This window comes from Phocoena sinus, chromosome 15 (assembly GCF_008692025.1).
Source record: "Phocoena sinus isolate mPhoSin1 chromosome 15, mPhoSin1.pri, whole genome shotgun sequence".
Taxonomy (NCBI): Eukaryota; Metazoa; Chordata; class Mammalia; order Artiodactyla; family Phocoenidae; genus Phocoena; species Phocoena sinus.
The window spans coordinates 52,479,280-52,496,902 of NC_045777.1; the positions used below are offsets into that span (position 1 = coordinate 52,479,280).

The 17,623-nt window shown below is 45.6% G+C and overlaps 1 protein-coding gene across 4 annotated transcripts; it reads right to left on the reverse strand.

The window, feature by feature from the left end:
* Positions 1 to 7,812: 7,812 nt before the first annotated feature.
* On the reverse strand, positions 7,813 to 17,528 carry ZNF597 (zinc finger protein 597). Of its 4 annotated transcripts, none has more exons than XM_032603858.1 (4): positions 17,401 to 17,522; positions 17,159 to 17,239; positions 16,149 to 16,275; positions 7,813 to 14,160 (listed from the first exon to the last, which is right to left on the reverse strand). In XM_032603858.1, exons 3-4 carry the CDS (start codon positions 16,183 to 16,185, stop codon positions 13,067 to 13,069), a joined length of 1,131 nt encoding a protein of 376 aa, XP_032459749.1. In that variant the 5' UTR covers positions 16,186 to 16,275; positions 17,159 to 17,239; positions 17,401 to 17,522; the 3' UTR covers positions 7,813 to 13,066. The 4 variants fall into 4 exon arrangements, with proteins under 4 accessions (XP_032459749.1, XP_032459748.1, XP_032459750.1 ...); XM_032603857.1 differs by having other exon boundaries at positions 17,329 to 17,522; XM_032603859.1 differs by lacking the exon at positions 16,149 to 16,275 and having other exon boundaries at positions 17,401 to 17,528.
* Between the last annotated feature and the right edge of the window lie 95 nt (positions 17,529 to 17,623).

Sequence of the window (17,623 nt, forward strand, 5' to 3'; positions counted from 1 at the left end):
GACCGCTGAGCCTGCGTGTCCGGAGCCTGTGCTCCGCAATGGGAGAGGCCACAACAGTTAGAGGCCCACGTACCACAAAACAAAACAAAACAAAACAAAAACCTCTACCCTTTTAAAACTGGGGGTTTTGTCTTTTTATTGTTGAGTTGAAGAGTTCTTTATATATTCTGGATTAAAATCCTTATCAGATAAATGACTTGCAAATATTTTCTCCCATTCTGTTGTAATGTAATACTTTTGCACAATTGCAATAACTCTTTAAAGCACTGTCTGTCACCTGCCAAAATACAAAACTGACTAATACGGTAACAGTCCTGAATTGCCAGTGAAACAGACGTGTGAGGCAAAATGTCACTCCTGCCTCTAGAAATTCGTCTGGACCAGATAAGGGCAGAGCCAACTAGGGTAGCCCCAGGAACCTACCTTGGTCTACCTACCTGACCTGACTTAGTCAAGTCTGAGGCAGCTCCATAAACAAACCAGAGTGGACTTGGTACCAGGCTAAGACCAAGGATGGCTTTGCTCACAGCTCTGTTGTCCCCCAGCCCCCTGACCTGGATGTGTCACTTAAATTCTTCAAGCCTGTCTCCTCCACTGGAAATGGGAAGACCCACTCTGCTTACCTCACATGATTGGTGAAGTGAACACACGTGTGTGAAAGTATTTTCTGTAAAGTGTTACATAAAAAGAAAATGAATTATGTGTCAAGTAAAACAGCATCTTGAAATCTCCTTCTCAGCTTTTCAGATCCAAATACTTGTGCCTGGAATGAGCAGAGAGGCCACAGGTGTTCGAGGGTGGAGAGGTCCTATTTTCCTGGATTTAGCACTTGCTCACACTGGGGTCGCGGTAGAGAATGTCCTGGAAGGGGAGAAGAATTTCTCCAAAAGTCTGTTTATGAAAAGTTGATGTCCTAGAGGGAGGCACCCCAAAGCAGAGGCACCCGCCCTTTCTTCAATGCCCCTTCATGCTGCTCCTTACTTTTCTTTTTAACATTGACGTTTTAAAAGTTTTTTTATCGTGGTGAAATATACATAACATAAAGTTTACCATTCTAACCATTTTTATTGTACGATTCAGTGGCATCAGGTACCTTCACAATGCTGTGCAGCCATCACCATGATCCATCTCTAGAACTTTTCCATCTTCCCAAACTTAAACTCTGTCCCCATTAAACACTAACTCCCCGTTCCCCCTCTTCTTGCACCTGGCATCCCCCATTCTACTTTCTGTCTCTGCGAAGCTGCCTACTCCACATACCTCGTATAAGTGGAATCATACAGTATTTGTCATTTTGTGACTGGATTATTTCACTTAGCACAATGTTCCTGAGGTTCTTTAGAATTTCTTTTCTTTTTATGGCTTAATAGTACACCGTTGTATGGATAGATCACATTTTATTTATTTATTAAAAATCTATCTATCTATCTGTTTGTTTATTTTGGCTGTGCCACGTGGCTTGTGGGATCTTAGTTCCCAGACAAGGGATCAAACCTGGGTCCCAGCAGTGAAAGTACTAATTCCTAACCACTAGACTCTCAGGGAATTCCCATGGATAGACTGCATTTTAACCACTTATCTGTCAATGGACACTGGGGTCATTTCCACCTTGTGGCCATCATGAATAATGTGCTCCTTACTTTTTGCAAATACATATTTTCAAAAACCCCAATGAAAAATTTGCCAGAAGGCCCCGAGTTTTGTGAAAGTGGCACCGCACATTAGTGTTCCTGGAGCAGCTGCAAGCAGGAATCGGGGCAGAGGTCCAGGGAAGGGCTTGTCCTAGGAGCTGGAGCAGAGGGTTAGGGGCCAGGAGGGAGACAAAGGTGGCAGAGGGAGGCCATCCCAGATGGGAGCAGCTTTAAGGAGGGTGGAACAGCCAAAGATGAAGGTTACAAGTTAGGGCTCACCTGGGTCCCCCTGGGAGATGTGGGGCCATGGATGTGTCCGAGTGTCAGGAGGGGACAACTGCACCGAGGTCTTGGGAGGACAAGAGCAGTGTTTTCAGCAGTGAAAGGGAAGGCCAGAGTCACAAAATTCTGCAAGTGGCACAGTCTTAGGAAGTGACGCTGCAGAGAGGTAGATGGTTCATGTGGAATGGGGGTGTGCAGGCTAAAGACAGTGTCCAGAGGAAGAGTTTTAAGGCATTTATTTTACCTTTTGGAAAACTTTAATAAAGGAGCGTCGGGACATAGTTCAGCATAGCCAAGTGTTTTAGTCTGTTTGGGCTGCTGTAACAAAATCCCACAGGCTGGGTGGCTTACAAACAATACATATTTATTTCTCACAGTTCTGGAGGCTGGAAGTCTGAGATCAAGGCACCAGCACGGTCAGGTTGAATTCTAGTGAGAGCCCTCTTCTTGGTTCATAGATGGGCTGTCTTCTTGCTGTGTCCTTACATGGTGGAAAAGCTGAGGGAACTCTTTGGGGTCTCTTTTATAAGGGCACTAATCCCATTCATGAGGGCTCCATCCTCATGACCTACCTCCTAATACCATCACACTGGGGGTTAGGATTTTAACATAGGAATTAGGGGGATGCACAGACGTTCAGACCATAGCACCTGGTGTGCATGAACTTTGGCTTTGGACAGACCTAGCTTCAGTCCTGGCTCTAGTTCCCCTTTCAAACCTGTTTCTTTAACTTTATAAGGTTTAAATGAGAGGATCCGAGTTGTTTGCCTCCATTGTGGTGAATGCCCCAGCACTCTAAGGCAAAGGCTCCATGGGCATAAATACTTCGCCCCTCAAGAGGTCTGGTCCCCGTTCTGGGTGGCTCTCATGGGTCTGGTCCAGCCACCACTGGAAGTGTGGACCAGTGGGCAAGGCTGCCCCTGGCAAAGCTGGCCCACAGCAAAACTGGGAGGTGATCAACTGCCCCACACTCCTCTTTACAAACCTCTTCAAAATCACAGCCTATTGCTGGAGGAAAAAGCAAGATTGTCCACACTGCCTGTTACATAGATCCTCCTACCACACCCTGATAAGCTGTCATCCAGGCTCTTGTTAGAAATTCTTGTAGACGGGGGAACTCGCCACTTCACAAGCTGCAACATTTCATTTGGGAGCATCCTAGTTGTTTTAAGTTCTAGGAAGCTGGACTTCCGGCCATGCAGACTTTTTGCCCCTGGAGCCCTGGTTGTTTCTGTGAATACCTTGGATGGGCCTGTGCAGGGATGAGGGGGATCATGTTATGGCCTCTAGAACGCCCCGAATGAAGGCTTCATAAACACCAATCCATCTGAACTCCTTTGAATGCAGGGAAGAAGCCCACCAGTGAGGTATGTTTTCAGAGCACATCAGGGACCCAGACACCTCCAGAGCGCATGCCCCTGTATGTCCACTTCTGAGGCATATGCTGCACTGAGCAGGATGATTTCCTGGAAAACAGGCTCTGTTCTGGAAGAGGATGGTAAGAGTCCTCTCTGATCAAGGATTTTGAGAATCGGAGGTCAAGGATCAGACCAGAAGTCAGATACATGCCCTCAGGAGGGAGAAACTGGAGCTAAGGAGAAAGTTCTGATGGAGAAGTTTGCTTCTAAAGAGTAAGGGGTGGGTGGAGGAGCTGAGCAGGAAGCACGCCTCCCCACCAGAGACATGCACCGGCTCCTCTTTTCATCTGGATTTCCTGCTCAGTCCATAGCTTTTCCCCAAACCCCAGTGAAAACTCTCCCACGCTCAGTTATTAGAAACTATGAGACACTCTTTTCCCTTTGCAACAGGTGGGTTCTATGGAAGGAAATCGTGCCTAAACCAGGACACATATCTTTTCAGTATTTTTAAATATCTTTTTGGGAACTGCATTCCTATATTAACATGCAGTTTATTTGATTTTTATTTTGGTTGCACACTATTGAGAAACTTCTAACGCACACAGATAAGGTTGAAAAATGCTAATGGATCTAACAGTTCATCTTACAAGATATCTTTGCATGGAAAAGGCAAAAGCAGCTTTACTATCAGGTCTGCCCCAAAAGAAGTCATGCTGGTAGCATAAATTATTTCATGTCTCTGATGTGTTATTTTGTATATTACATTTAAATATTTTATTGCAGCTTTAAAATACATTTCAACTTTTTTTTTACTTCAAAGGTAATTTTTTTTTTTTTTGCGGTACGTGGGCCTCTCACTGTTGTGGCCTCTCCCGCTGCAGAGCACAGGCTCCGGATGCGCAGGCCCAGCGGCCATGGCTCACGGGCCCAGTCGCTCTGCGGCATGTGGGATCCTCCCGGACTGGGGCACGAACCCGTGTCCTCTGCATCGGCAGGCGGACTCCCAACCACTGCACCACCAGGGAAGCCCGCCAAAGGTAATTTTTAAAATTGAGATATAATTCATATACCATAAAATTCATCCTTTTAATGTACAAAGTTCAGTTTTTTTTATTATAGTCACAAAGTTGTACAACCAGACCCATGTCTTTTTGAGAGAGACAGAAGTTACTTCTTCACAAGGAGTTAGCTGATCACACACGTGCCGCTGCACTTGAACCTGACCAGGAGACAGCCTGAGATGGTGGGAAAAGGCCTGGGATGGGGAAAAGGCACTGAAGAGCCAGGTTCCATTTTCAGTGCTGCAGGCAGCCAATTACTGAGCTCTATGATGCCTGCACCTCAGTTTCCTTATCAGTAAAATGAGGTTTTAGACAAAATGCTCTCTAGTTTTCTTTTCAGTTCTACTCCAAGCTGCCCATGAAACCTTGAAAGTTTGGGTCTTTTCTTTGGCCAAAATAAAGGTGACCCTCAGCTCAATGGTGTGGACTCTTGTTGGAGGCCTTGGAAACAGGATCCCTGGGGGAAGAGGAAGCAGGGGTGTAACATATGCTCAGGGTATCCCCCTGTCTACTTTTTCTCAAGGAGAGGAGCTTATCACCCATCCTGTGTTCACTCTCTGAGTCTCCTCTGGCCCTTCTCACCCAGCATCCTGGTTCCTGGGCTCTCTCTGCAAATCCCCCATCAGGTTGCTGTCTCTTGTCACCCTCTGGGTGTGACACTGAACCCAGTGTGGATCCCTCAGACAGGATGGGCCGGAGAGCTCCAGTTCCAGCAGCTCCAGGATCTGCTCCTTGGTGGGCATCTCTTGCTTTAACCACTGATGGCACACTCTCCAGAGGTGGTTAAGAGCCTCTCTGGCGCAGCCACCCTTCCTGGCAGAGGGGCCTAATGCATTGACAGCAGTGTTTCAGGACCAGGATGGTGGGCTTGCAGGTTCGATTCCCACCCCCAGGTGGTATCTTTTATCAGGGGGCTCTCCAGTTCTGGGGGATGGGGAGTTGCAGGGCACCCAAGTGTGCAAGCATCTTATGGCTCAGGGGATAGCTTCATACCAGCTGTGACTGAACTGAATCTGGGAATGTCACACCCTGTCTCTCTGTGGGGTGTGGTTGGGCATCTGGGTTCTCCAATTTATGTTTTTCCCTGGAAACAGTACCAGGTGAGTAGGAAAAGCCTACTATGTGTGGGGTCAGGTGACACATTACCTGAGGCCCTTGTTATGTTCTCTGTTAGGACCCTGTGCCCTTTCCAGAAGCCTCCAACCAATGAAGTCCAGCTCTTCTTTCTGGCCAGGTGCGACCCCTCTCACAGCATAACATACCTCTTCTCCATCACACTGAACACAGCTGCACTGTCACCCTCACTTGTGATGTACACGTCTCCCTAGAAAGTTTAGGAAAACTGTAAACTCATGAGAGAAGCAAGCAATCTCTCCACAAAGCTACCAACCATCAAGTCACCCAAACCGGAAACTTCCAAGTCATCTTTGACTCCCTGCTTTCTCACCCCATCATAGAGTCACCTTTTCCTCCTCAATCTGTCTCAAAGCCCCGCCATCTTCCTCATTCCCGTGACCCCTAGTGAGGGCCCTCATCTCTCACTCGCTTTATTGCAACAGCCTCCTGAGTGTCTGTTGTCTCCAAGCTTGTCCCAGTCTGCAGCGTCTGGCTATGGTAATCCCCACAACGTCAAAACCCTGTCCCTGCCTTGCTGTCAACCCGGGGCAGTGCTGTTGGGTAAGGGTGGAGACAGAGAGAAGTCAGCTTTGAGAGATATTTTTGAGGTAGAATCCACAGGACTTGATGATTGAAAGTTTGAGGAGTAGAGGAGGGAGTGTGTGTTAGTAGCATGAGCAATTGTGTGGATGTGGTGCCACATACTGGAGGCAGACAGATGAAGGACTAAAGGCATGGGACTTCCCTGGTGGCACAGTGGTTAAGAATCCACCTGCCAATGCAGGGGACGTGGGTTTGAGTCCTGGTCCGGGAAGATCCCACATGCCGCAGAGCAACTAAGCCTGTGAGCCACAACTACTGAGCCTGTGCTCTAGAGCCTGCGAGCCACAACTACTGAGCCTGCATGCCACAACATGAAGTATGCGTGCCTAGAGCCCGTGCTCCACTACAAAAGAAACCACCACAATGAGAAGCCCGCGCACTGCAACAAAAAGTAGCCCCTACTGGGGCTTCCCTGGTGGCGCAGTGGTTGAGAGTCCGCCTGCCGATGGAGGGGACGCGGGTTCGTGCCCCAGTCCGGGAGGATCCCACATGCCGCGGAGCGGCTGGGCCTGTGAGCCGCTGAGTCTGTGCGTCCAGATCCTGTGCTCTGCAACGGGAGAGGCCACAACAGTGAGAGGCCTGCATACAGCAAAAAAAAAAAAAAAAAAAAAAAGCCCCTACTCACTTCAACTAGAGAAAGCCCGCACACAGCAAGACCCAACACAGCCAAAAATAAATTTTTTTTTTAAAAAAAGACTAAAGGCATGAGTTCGGTTTTGGGCATGTGTTTGTTTTTTGTTTGTTTGCTTGTTTGTTTGAATTTTTTTGGAGTATAGTTGATTTACAACATTTTGTTAGTTTCAGGTTACAGCGAAGTGATTCAGTTATACATTTTTCATTCTTTTTTAGATTATTTTCTCATATAGGTTATCACAGAATACTGAATAGAGTTCCCTGTGCTATACACACAGGTCCTTGTTGGTTATCTATCTTATATATAGGAGTGTGTGTATGTTAATCCCAAGCTCCTGATTTATCCCTACCCTCTCCCCACGTTTCCCCTTTGGTAACCGTAAGTTTGTTTTTGATACCTGTGAGTCTGTTTCTGTTTTGTAAATAAGTTCAATTGTATCATTTTTTAAAATTAGAGTCCACATATGAGTGATATCATATATTTGTCTTTCTCTGTCTTACTTCACTTAATACGATAATCTCTAGATCCATCCATGTTGCTGCAAATGGCATTATTTCGTTCTTTTTTATGGCTGAGTAGTACTCCATTGGGCATGTGTTTTCATGACTCAGAGACACCAAAGGAAGATCTCTTGGGGCTTCCCTGTTGGCGCAGTGGTTGAGAGTCCGCCTGCCGATGCAGGGGACACGGGTTCATGCCCCGGTCCGGGAAGATCCCACATGCCGCGGAACAGCTGGGCCCGTGAGCCATGGCCGCTGAGCCTGCGCGTCCGGAGCCTGTGCTCCGCAACGGGAGAGACCACAACAGTGAGAGGCCCGCGTACCGCAAAAAAAAAAAAAAAGATCTCTCTTTTGCACCTGAATACAGGCATCTAGAGTGCAGGAGAGAAGAAAAATTGGGGCTAGACATAAAGTGAGGTACTTGTAGTCATGGTCATTGAAGTGGCTAAGCTCGCTTGGGAGTTGGGGCGGGAAAGGGGGAGTGGGGACTATGGATTCAGGTGATCCCAAGATACACTCTGACCAAAAGCATGTTAGAATTTGGCTGTGGAGTACACAGAAATCAGGTGAGGAGACTGGCGCTGGTTCCAGAGAGAAGTGTCGACTTTTAAAACAACACACAACTTAAAAGTTGTCAGTCAAGTTTATTCATTGTCTTACTGAGGACTACAGCTAGGGAGACAGCCTCTCAGATAGCTCTGAGAAACTGTTCTGAAGAAATTAGATGAGGGATATATGTGATTTTGACGAAGAGGTATGCAGCACGCCCCTAGGTAGAAGGTTACTGCTATTCACAAGGAAGATATCTCAGTAATGCTTTTAGTGCTTTTCCAAGTATGGGACGATGCAAGAATCTGGGTTCATAAAATTTTCTCCTTAAAATATCTCACTCTCTGAAGGCCTGCTCTGCCAGTTTTCCCTGAGCACAGAGTGCCTCATTCCTGACCTTCGCCCTGAATTCCTTTCGGGTCGTGTTGAAGGTCAGTGACTGCAATGGCTAACGACTCAAGCCTTGCAGAACTGGACAAGCAGCGCCACTCTTTAGTTGGCAGAAGACACTCTATCCAAGACAAGTGAGAAGCTCAAAGCGTCCCTTTCAAGTTAAGAGACAAACAGGGCGAGCCCACAGCTTCGCGTTGCCAAAGTAGGGTTAGGGCCCAGGAAGTAGCGCCGGGCTCCTTTTCCCGTCACCAGTGCGAGATTCGGGATGGCCCACCCACGTAACCTTCCCGCTGGTGCGGAGGGAGAGACCAGAGGAGCCGCTCCGCAGATGCTCTCACCCGCTCCGCTCGGGTTCTGCAGAGGCCGCCTCTCGTTGGGTGGCGGAGGTGGGCCGGGAGCCTGGCCGAGCAACACGGCCTCTACAGGAACGCGCAGCTCTACAGCCGGAATAGGGCGATGGAAGTAGGCGTAGGACTTTCGATTCCCAGCCTTGTGGGCCGCTCTAGCGCGTCTCGTCTCGTTGGTGTTTCCGCCGGCCTGCGCTGTTGGTGGCCGAGCGCCGCAAGGTCTCCCAGGCCTCGCAAAGCCTTCTGGGAGCCTTACTCCACGAGTCCTCAGCTCCAACCCCCGCTCCAGACGGCGGCCCACGCAGGGCTTTGGTGGCCTGCGTGGCCGGAGGTATAGCCGTCGTGGAGCAAAGACTGGAAGGGAAGATGACGTCTAATGCCGTCTCCCGGGAGCTGTGCTGGAGTTTTCTTCTGACTTCCGGCGAGCAAAAGATTTTACCTCCATTATTAAATGGCCGAAGTCACTCATTAACCCCTTCCAAGCCACAATCCGGCCACACAATGTCACATCTCATTGGTATCTCAAACTACTAAAGTGTAAAAAAAAAAATTTAAAGTTCACTTCATTGTCATCATCATAAAAAAACATTTATTAGATGCCAAATTGCACATCAGACAGTAATCACTGCCCAGTGAGAGCTTGAACTCTAGAGCTAAGACTGATGAGAATACACCAAAAACTGTAAAATCCAAACATTAAACAAACAGCACAAGTGCCTCCAACAAACATATTACTTCTAAGGTATCCAAAGGAACTAGAGATTGCAGCATATTCTCAGGTTTATATAACTATATTTATATCATATCCCCACACTCCCTAGATTGTTAATACAAGGAAGGCTATCAAAAAATAAGACAAAACACCTGTAGTCAGGCCGTGAAAAGATGGATAATGGTCATCCTGATATCAGATCAATAGCTCTAGCTACAAAACTAAAACAGATGAATATAAACACTTCTAATGAAGATTATTTAGTTACTTTTTAAACAGATGTCCAAGCAAAAACACTTTCCAACGGAAATCCTATAGGCTTAACAAGTTTAATGAACTTTCAAATAGACTCTTTATTCAGATAAACTATAACCTGCTTAGTACACATATGCAGTAAATTGGCAGATTACTTTGAGCAAAATCTGCAGTATCAGATTGTATGACATGCTGCAGTCATCAGAACAATGCCACTTAATTATATGGAATCACAGGAGTCAAAGACTAAGAACAGCATTTGCTGTGAAATGTCACTTATTTTTAGTTTTAACTCCCTGAATTACTGGGTTAGTCATTTTCTATGTTAAATGCAGAGATGTGAATAGACTATTACCTACTGCAACAATGCTGTAAACAAAACTATTTTGAGTTCAACTCCTTCAAGAATAACAATTAAATTCCACAGTTTCTTTAATTACAAAATGTAAACTGTTAACATCTGCATGCTATTGGAATAATGCTGTTTCATCAATGATGTATGTTAGAGAACCTGATAGTCCAGCAATCACATTAAGGACTTTAATACACATTTTCATCACTGCATCAACAACAAAACCAAAGAAATTTGTTCAACAATTGAATTCTTCAGTACAAACTTTTCACTCTGCCTGTGTCAACATCCATGCTGCAAAATGTTGTGAACCAACTGTTCCTAGCAATAAACTCCTGCATTTAGTTTTTCATCCCTATATTAACTTTCATCCAAGTAATCATTGAAAGTAACATGGTAAGCTAATGATGTCTCTGAATTAATGACCATCTGTGGAATCTGTCTGTTAACACTGTAAATAGAAGGTGAAAAATCCATCTGCATAAAACCAGCATGGGTCTCACTGATGAATACTGACCGCTTCCTTCAACTCCTTGGGCTCAGAGCAGCTCGAATTACAGGTGCAAGTGCACAATAAAGCAACAACTGAAAAGATGCCTCTTTCACAGTAGCTGACACTCAGGGATTTTTTTTCCTCCGCATAACAATCATTAACAATATTACACCAAAAAGGCATTTTAATTATACTCATGTATATATTAATGTCTTTGTAAAAGATATTTTTCTAATCTCTTATGGAGGTTTGGCATAATCTTCCAAAATCTAGAAAATAAAAATGTAAAAACTGAAGTTAATTGTGAAGAAAACCTCATCTGGAAAGGTAACTTCCCATGCTGAGTGCAGAACGTCATTTATGGTATGAATTTTTACCTTCCCCTGTACTTTCTTAGGAGCAAAGGAAAGGATGACAGCTTCCATGTTTCAGGTCAGCACCACTCTGTCCAAATGCCTTCTAAAATAGTCTTCTCTACTTCTTTCTGCAGCAACTCTGCTACTAGGGACCTCTTTCCCAATTTCATCCCCGACCCTGCAACTCTTCAGTTAACTGAAATATGGGAGCCCCTACTATGTGCCAATGGTACACTGTGCCAGCTGCTCCCACGGAAGGCAGAAGCAGGAAAGCAGGGAGGCCGTACTTTATGATATTTAGCAAAGGTCTTTATATCCCAGAGCTGGCTGATAAGAAACCTAACTGGAGACCATCTTTCTACACAATTCTAAACACCTCAGACAGAGAGACTTGCTGAAGAAGAACCTATAGGAGACCTCGCTTTTTTATTTGAGACCCCAAAGGCCCGGCAGACTGGTGTCCTGTATCCTAAGAGTGGAGACATCGGAAACAATGAGCCAAGTGTGACCTTGACATACAGAGCACAGGGTCTCAACTGTGGATCTGCGAACAAGAAGCAAAAGAAGAAGGAGGAAAAGGGGGAAAGGAGTGGGTGAGCTGGGTTAGGGCTATTGGTTTCCCTTTTCCTCACCAACAGAATCTTCCTGCCTCTAATCACTGTTAAGAACTTACAGCAGTAGCCAGCACCTTTTTGTACATTCAGTTCTCAATCTGCTGTTCAGTAGAAAGACCCTACCTTCCAGGTACTACTTTCCTCCAATTAGTCCTAAAGAGGTCTATTATTACTCCTGAGGTTTCCCAATGATAATCCCATTTTAGTAAATGCCATACTTTTATACCATTTATATAGAATAAGACCATTCTCACATCCCAATCAAAAACCCCTTTAAATGCTGCTTTGCTGATAGGTATACAATTTTGTTTTAAAGAGAAATTCCACATGAATGTAACATTTACAAGATCCCCTGGTTCTTTAACATTAATAACCATTCCATTTAACAATATTTTGCTCCAGTATTTACATGTAACAGCAGTATCTAAAGACCTATATATTTTCAAGTATTTTGATTAAGCTCTAACAATTTTCTATATGTATCTTTCTTTGGATATGAGGAAGAAAAACTTTTTTCTTAAACCAAACTCAACTAAAACCTAAACTAAACTAAAACTATACTCTGTAGAGTTTACAATCTGATTATAGGGATGGAGTTTGAACCTCAAGTCCTGAACAGTCTTTCAGTTGCTTTGTAACCATATACGTAAGTCAGGCTTGGGATAAAGCACTAAGGGAGTGAAGCACGTGCACAGGGTAGCCTCCATGATAACCATCCTCACCCACCGATCTCAGTCCCCCAGCTGCCTGCAGTTTTAACATGTGGTGCAAATGCCAACATATAATGCAGTGTCGCTGAACACATGGCCTCTGACAGCAGAGACCAGAGGTTAAATGCTGGCTTCAGCACGTTGCTACTTTTGTGTCTTGGGCAATGTACTGATTGTACCCTCCATGGGCTCTACTTACTCATCTACGAAACGACGATAGTCCTTTTCTGTCAGATTTATTCTGAAGATTAAATTAAATAATATACCTGAAGTATTGAGCATGCACACTAAACATGGGTTACTGTTATTCATAGCAAGGCAGGTAATGTGCTTAGGTAGAGACTTGGAGGTAAATCCTCTTAGAGAGAAGCAAGTACCTTTCCATTGCTCAAGTCCAGGCACCAGAAAGGGCTGTAGTCAGATTGCTAAAATTCCTTCCAAACACTTGAATCACAAAGGCCAGTGGCATCAGATCTGAGAATGGATACTAACTTCACGGATACTAACAGCCACCTCGACACTAACTAGTCCAACCCATTTGGGAACACTTCACATGGAGGGAAAAAAGCTTCCAAACCCCTCCAGAAATTCATATGTAAAACAATAATCTCATAGAAACATTACATTCTGATTGTTACAGCAAAAAAAAAAGTATAAAATATAAAGGTACTTACTTTCCTAGATCCTAGATCTGCAGAACTAGCGAACAATAAATAAATTTGCCTTCTAAAACTTACTTAAAAATCATGTAAACAAAATTAAAAGAACTCTAGCAATAACCTTCATTTTAGTGAAAACTGAATTTTTTTTTAATAAGTTCTGTATCTTTCTCCGGCTCATACAAATGGAATCTGCATAGTAACTGAGCTACTGAGTTAGAATTCTGGCTTTGTTCAGTAGCTGTGACACTGACTATACTTCCTCGATTATAAAACAGAAATCACGGTGCCTAAATCAAGATTGTGGTGAAAATTAAATGATATATTACATGGAATGTGTGTAAAATGCTTAGCACAGTACCTGGCACATAAAGGATAATTGTGCCCCAGTTTTCAGTATAAATACTGAGAAGCACAAGCATTAATGAAAACTTGCTATATTTACGTGGTGTTTTGCGCATGGGTTTGCTGATGGACAATGAGATGTGTTTTCAACCTGAAACTTTTCCCACACGTGGTACATTTAAAAGGTTCTCCTGTGTGGTTCTGGTGGCATGCAAGCTCTGAGTCCAAAATAAAACATTCTGCACAGGGTTTGCATTTATGGGGCTTTTCCCCTCTATGAATGCTTTGATGGGAGATAAGCTCAGAGATACGAAGAAAGGTCAGTGAACACTCAGGACGCTTTAAGGGTTCGAATTTTGAGAACGAAAGCAAATTTTCCCCACAGTCGCTGCAGTGTTCAGGGTTGTCCTCATGGCCCCACTCGGGGAGGGCCAAGTGCGAGGGCTGCCCAAAGCATTTCCTGCTTGGACTGCATGGCTGCTGGCTGGCTGACCCGTGCCTTTTCTCAGGCAAAGCCAGATTTGTTTTCTGACCAAAATATTTACCACAGGCTTTTTTGGCAGTGTGGGTTTTCTGATGCTGTGCCAATCCTGGGAGCCACATGAAACCTCTTTCACATATGCCACAGGTGTAGGGTTTCTCCTTTACATGGATATTCATGTGCCGAGACAGATGTGAGTGCTGGCGGAAGCTGCCGCCGCACTCGGCACACTTAAACGGTTTCTCGCCAGTGTGGATTCGCTGGTGTGTTCTCAAGTTGGCTCTGTGATTGAAAATCTTCCCCCAGTCACCACATTTATACTTTTTCTCTCCTGAATGCGTTTTCTGATGCAAAACAAGGTATGAGCTATCACTGAAGCTTTGGTCACATTCAGGACACTTGTATGAATGTTTGGCTTCTTCCCCAGGAAATTCAAGAATTTCAGAAAGTGCTCTGGTTCCTAAACACTGAGATAGTTCTATCAAAGGGGTGTGGTTTTCAATGGTAACTAAAAGGCTTATGAAACTTTTCTTGCAAGCAGGAGTTCTACCTGACATTTTCCTTTCAAGGTTTCCAACTCCATGCTCAGAGGATTTTTCTGGGTAATAGACAAGGGGCACAGCAATGGAGTATTTTTCTAGGGCAAGCTCTTCAAGTCCAATAGATTCTAGCCTTAGTTTCTGATTAATCTCAATCTTGCCTTCTCCTCCTGTTGATAAAAACAAAACAAAGCAAAACATAAACACCCTCAAGTAGTACTGGGGAAAGAACAAAGTAGTTACACAGAGGACCAGGAAGCTGTGGGATGGCTGACAAAACTCAGGCCTGCCCAAAAGCATTAGTTTTTAATATTTTCCCAAATATTCTTTTTTTTTTTTTTTTTGCAGTACGCAGGCCTCTCTGTTGTGGCCTCTCCCGTTGCGGAGCACAGGCTCTGGATGCGCAGGCTCAGTGGCCATGGCTCACGGGCCCAGCCGCTCCGTGGCATGTGGGATCTTCCCGAACCGGGGCACGAACCCATATCCCCTGCATCGGCAGGCGGACTCTCAACCACTGCGCCACCAGGGAAGCCCCCAAATAGTCTTAATTTATAAAGCCAATATATTAATCCAAAAGGGATCTTTCCTTCCAAAGCAACAGCCCTATGACTGCCCCAGCTCACTGCCTGGAAAGGGTTTCTGGGCTGCAGGGCAGTGTGTGGAAATCCAGTCTTCAGTGGTTTTGCTGATTCGAGGAGACCGAGTTCAGGAATGCCAAGGCTGCTAGAATTTGACAGCAAAATACCAGAGAAGAGGCAGATGCCCAGGCAGAGACCTCTGGGCATCTAGATGGGGTCCCCTTAAGACTCTGGCTGCATATTAATCTGTAAATACATCTAAGGAAACTACCCCAGGTCAGGGAAAGAACCACCAGAAAGGAATAGAAAGAGCAATCTCCAGAATTCACATAATAGTTCATGCTCCCACCAGCCAAAATGGAAAGACTCCCTACCACACAGAGCATCAGGCAGTATGCTTAGAAAGACACTGCCTTAGCAGCAGGCCACATCAGCCCTAGATTAAAGACTGCTCTGAACACACCCTAACAAAGCAAAAAGCAAGCCTTGAAAGGATAATATTGATCCCAAGTAACTTACTGATAAATTAGCACCTTACCCCAAAGTCAAAAATTGTTTTGAAAATACAGCAACAGCCAGCATACAACAACATAAAACTCACAATGTCCAACATCCAATCAAAAATTACAAGGCATGTAAAGAAGCAGAAAAATATGACCCATGACTAGGAGCAAAATCAATCAACAAAAGCAGACCCAGAAATGACACAGATGATAAAACTAGTAGAAAGAATGTTTAAAGAGCTATTATAAATATGCTTCACATGTTCAAGAAGGTAGAGGAAAACAACACGATGAAGACAGAAGTAGATAATATAAAATGTGAGTTCTGGGAAAGTTCAAACAGTTAACCCTAGTCAAGGATCCTTGACTAGGATAAAATGACTAATGTTTCTACATTATAGTTCCTCTTAGATGAGAAACGCATACCATCTGCTTAAGATTAAAGCGATTTCCAAATTTAAAAAATTTTTAATTTTTTTATTTATTTATATTTTGGGTCCTTGCTGCTGCGCACGGGCTTTCTCTAGTTGCAAGAGTGGGGGCTGCTTTTCATTGTGGTGCGCGGGCTTATTGTTGTGGCTTTTCTTCATTGTGGAGCACGGGCTCTAGGCATGCGGGCTTTAGTAGTTGTGGCTCGTGGGCTCTAGAGCACAAGCTCAGAAGTTGTGGCACACAGGCTTAGTTGCTTTGTGGCATGTGGAATATTCCCAGACCAGGGCTCGAAACCATGTCCCCTGCTTTGGCAGGTGGATTCTTAACCACTGCATCACCAGGGAAATCCCTAAATCTTTTTTGCCCTGCTGCATGGCTTGCATGGGATCTTAGTTCCCTGTCCGGGGCTCCTGGCAGTGAAAGCACCGAGCCCTAACCACTGGACCGTCAGGGACTTGCCAATTTTTGCCTTTTAAGAATCAACTCACCCTTTGAAAATTGCACTCTCATGCAAGTTCTTGTCATGTCCACATAAATCACTCAGGGATAGGTCCCACTCCCCCATACCAACATGTGGATAAGATATGCAATCCTAATCCTAGAAATGACCAAAGTTCAAAAATGCAGGAAAAACAACTATGTTACCCATCAAGGCCATATCCTCCAAACACCCCTGTGGCATGTCTCTGCCGCGGGACCTCTGGGCAGGGTGCTGACTCACACACTCCTCTTGAGAAAAATATACAGCCAGGTCCTCAAACAGCACTGGCCCCTGAAACAACACGAGAGCCCATCTCAGGACAAGAAGCTGGAAAGCTACCCCCTTACTCAGTCTGGGAAGGCTGAGAAGAGCTAGAAACATCAGAGGCAAGGGAGAAAAGGGCTTGGTGTAAAAGGTCCCTGAGTGCTGCTGAGGGGGTATGAATGGGTTCTGAGGTCTGGAGGTGGGGATTAGGAAGGAGAGAGTAAAAATGCACCACTGGAGATAGTGGTATAAGGACCAAAACGGTAAACTGGGAGAAGTTCTAGAAGAGCCTATTAGAAGAGAAAAGATGAGGGAACAACTCTCAGGGAACCATTAAGGAAACCATTACGTAGGGATGCTCTAAGGGAAAGGAGAAGACTGAGCAGCCCGGGAAGAATCATGACAGGACAGGAGGTCCAGTGTTCTCCCAACATCCTTCCCTTTGCTGGTCCCTCTCCTTCTTCTTGGTCACACTCATGGCTAAGCTCACTGCAGCATCATATTCAGGCCTATTCCTCCTTCCCTAAGTTTACCAAAGGTATAAATCAATAGAGCTCTGGTGTGATTAAGAATCACCTGGGGTTTCTGTTTGTTTCTGTTTATTCAACAGGTGTGGAATGAAGCTTAGAAATCTTTAAGTTTGAGCAGCATTCCAGAAAGACACTTTGAGGTACCCTGTAATAGCCTTCTCCAATGGGCCCTGCTCCCAATTGGTGGTTCTAAAAGGAAGGCTCTGATAAGCCATTTCTCCTATATGCCTGGTAGGAACAAAGACAGCTTGGTGAAAGGGCTCTCTGGGGATCAGGACCCCTCGCATCATGGGCATGCCTCACCCTCCTCCAAAAGAGGCCAGGCAGAGGCCAGAAAGGAGCGACCGGAACTTGGACCGAGAGAAGGGACCCGGTCTCACCTGGGCCCCGGTTGTAGAGTGTGGATGCCATCTTGAGGAGTGGTAGTGTTTTCAAGTCGCCACAGGGACTTCGGAACAGATCTTGGAAGGGAGAAAATAGTACTTGGAGGGGCCAATTCGGCTGCCAAGCTCCTCCACGCACCCCCTCGCATCCCCACACCCTTTAAGACCTGAGCCTATGACTCCTCTCCCCGGCCCAGCCTCGTAAAGGCCGACTCCCGGGCCGGCCGGGCCCCACTTACGGCTCCGAGACTAAAGATCTCAGGAAGCCTCCCGCTAACCAGGCTACAGCAACAGAAAGCGACGCCCAGCCGAGACTCGAGACCGAGAGACGCCGCCACCGTTAGCCTCCCACGCTCCCATGCTCCCCTACGCTGGACCTGCCGGGAAAGCCGCCGGATGCGGCCGGCCCCCATGCGCAGCTCTGCCTCTGATTGGCTAGCGTGACCTAGGAGGGGGCAGGTC

Bases quoted from the DNA above. Each gene is read 5' to 3' on its own strand.
- ZNF597 (XM_032603858.1), bottom strand. From the start codon at position 16,185: ATGCCACAGGGGTGTTTGGAGGATATGGCCTTGATGG. The intron at 14,161-16,148 runs GTAACATAGTTG...TTTTATCAACAG, and splicing joins GGAGGATATGGCCTTGATGG to GAGGAGAAGGCAAGATTGAG.